This window comes from Poromitra crassiceps (genome assembly GCF_964638095.1).
Source record: "Poromitra crassiceps genome assembly, chromosome: 7".
Lineage (NCBI taxonomy): Eukaryota > Metazoa > Chordata > Actinopteri > Beryciformes > Melamphaidae > Poromitra > Poromitra crassiceps.
The window spans coordinates 29,047,090-29,048,548 of record NC_139628.1 but is presented as its reverse complement, the minus strand read 5'-3'; the positions used below and the strand labels follow the sequence as shown (position 1 = coordinate 29,048,548).

Sequence of the window (1,459 nt, the reverse complement as noted above, 5' to 3'; positions counted from 1 at the left end):
TCCTCTCGTCGTCCCTCACGGTCCAGCGAGCGAGTCCTCTGGTTCTGTCCGTCCGCTGCGGCCTTATCGCTTTGTCTTTCTTTGAACCCAAGGCGGTCGAAATCAGTGATTTGAGACGAGCTGGGGAAGGACGAGAGGGTCCGTGGAGCTCTCGACGGTTCCCCGTTTCATCCTAGGATCGATTGAGTTAAATGAAAAGGAAGGAACGTTGTGACTCTCCCGAGTGTATAACTCCATGAAGATACGAATCAAACTAAACGAAAAAGACTGAATCAAGCAAGCGCTCTCTTTCGTCGATCCGCCTCCGTGAGCAGAGTTCAGCATCCTGAGTCGGAGCGAAAGCGAAACAAAAAACAAAACAAAAACAAGAGCGCACCTCTAATCTCTTTCTGACAACTCGGTGTCTCTTTTTTCCTCCCAATTTGATCAATCAAGAAAGGGAAGAAAGAGGAAAAACAGGAGAGAGCAAGTCTTCTCTCTCTTGGTCGATCCGTTCCAGGGTTTCCCCCCCCCCGGCCGTAGGTCAGCATCCGGCCGGCACGTCCGACATGAAGTCGAACTCGTTCTGGCCCAGCCAGAGTTCGGGGAGCTCGTTGGCGCGGTCCAACCCCAGCTCCACCACCAGCGACATGAGCACCTCCTCGTCCACCGGGTCGAAGTCGATGATCCCCGCGGCGGCGCCGGAGCCTTGGTGGTTCCCCCCGATGCCGACGCCCATCCCGCCGTTGACTCCGTTGAGCCCGCCGGCCTGACCCAAGATCTGGGTCCCCACGCCCAGCGCCGCCGCCGACGCGCCCACGACGAAGCCCCTCTGAGCCCCGCCGGAGCCCGGGTGGCCCGCGGAGCCGCTGCTGCCGCCGCTGGCCAGACTCTGGTAGTGCGAGTTGAGCTTCTGCAGCTGCATGCTGGCGATGAGGTGCGGCCCGCTCTGCAGGCAGAAGGGCTGCGGCTTGTTGGAGAGCGCCGCCGCCGCCGCCGAGGAGGAGGAGGAGGAGAGGGCGGACCCGGGCGAGGAGGCCGGCGAGGCGGAGGCCGGCGAGAAGGGCACCACGGAGGTCTTGGAGGAGGGGTAGTGGAGCAGGGAGGTCAGAGGGGAGGAGGAGGAGGAGAGGTCCTTCATCGCAGCAGGGAACAGCAGTGAGGTCATCACCAGGAACAACAGTACCTGTGAGAGAGAGAGAGAGAGAGAGAGAGAGAGAGGAGGAACCAGGAAAAGAGAGAGAGAGGGGGCGTGTGTTAGGTGATGTCATCAAACGGGGACAAGAGGAGGAAGAGATAAGAGCGTTAACAGAAGCCTGCTCTGATAGACCCGGAGTTGACATCATCCAGGCCAGATCCCCAAGAGATAGGACTGTACCGTTGGGAGATGCTGCCTCGATACAATCTCAAATGATGTCATGTCAACCAATAGCCAAATCCACACCTGAGTCACTGCTGCCAAACAAGCGGGATGATGCAA

At 58.9% G+C, this 1,459-nt stretch overlaps 1 protein-coding gene across 1 annotated transcript; it reads right to left on the bottom strand.

The window, feature by feature from the left end:
• Nucleotides 1-523: 523 nt before the first annotated feature.
• cited1 (Cbp/p300-interacting transactivator, with Glu/Asp-rich carboxy-terminal domain, 1) lies at nucleotides 524-1,147 on the bottom strand (the record flags this gene model as incomplete). The annotated part of the gene is made up of 1 exon (XM_083639714.1): nucleotides 524-1,147. The coding sequence occupies one exon, from the start codon at nucleotides 1,145-1,147 to the stop codon at nucleotides 524-526; it is 624 nt and encodes a 207-aa protein (XP_083495840.1).
• Nucleotides 1,148-1,459: the final 312 nt, after the last annotated feature.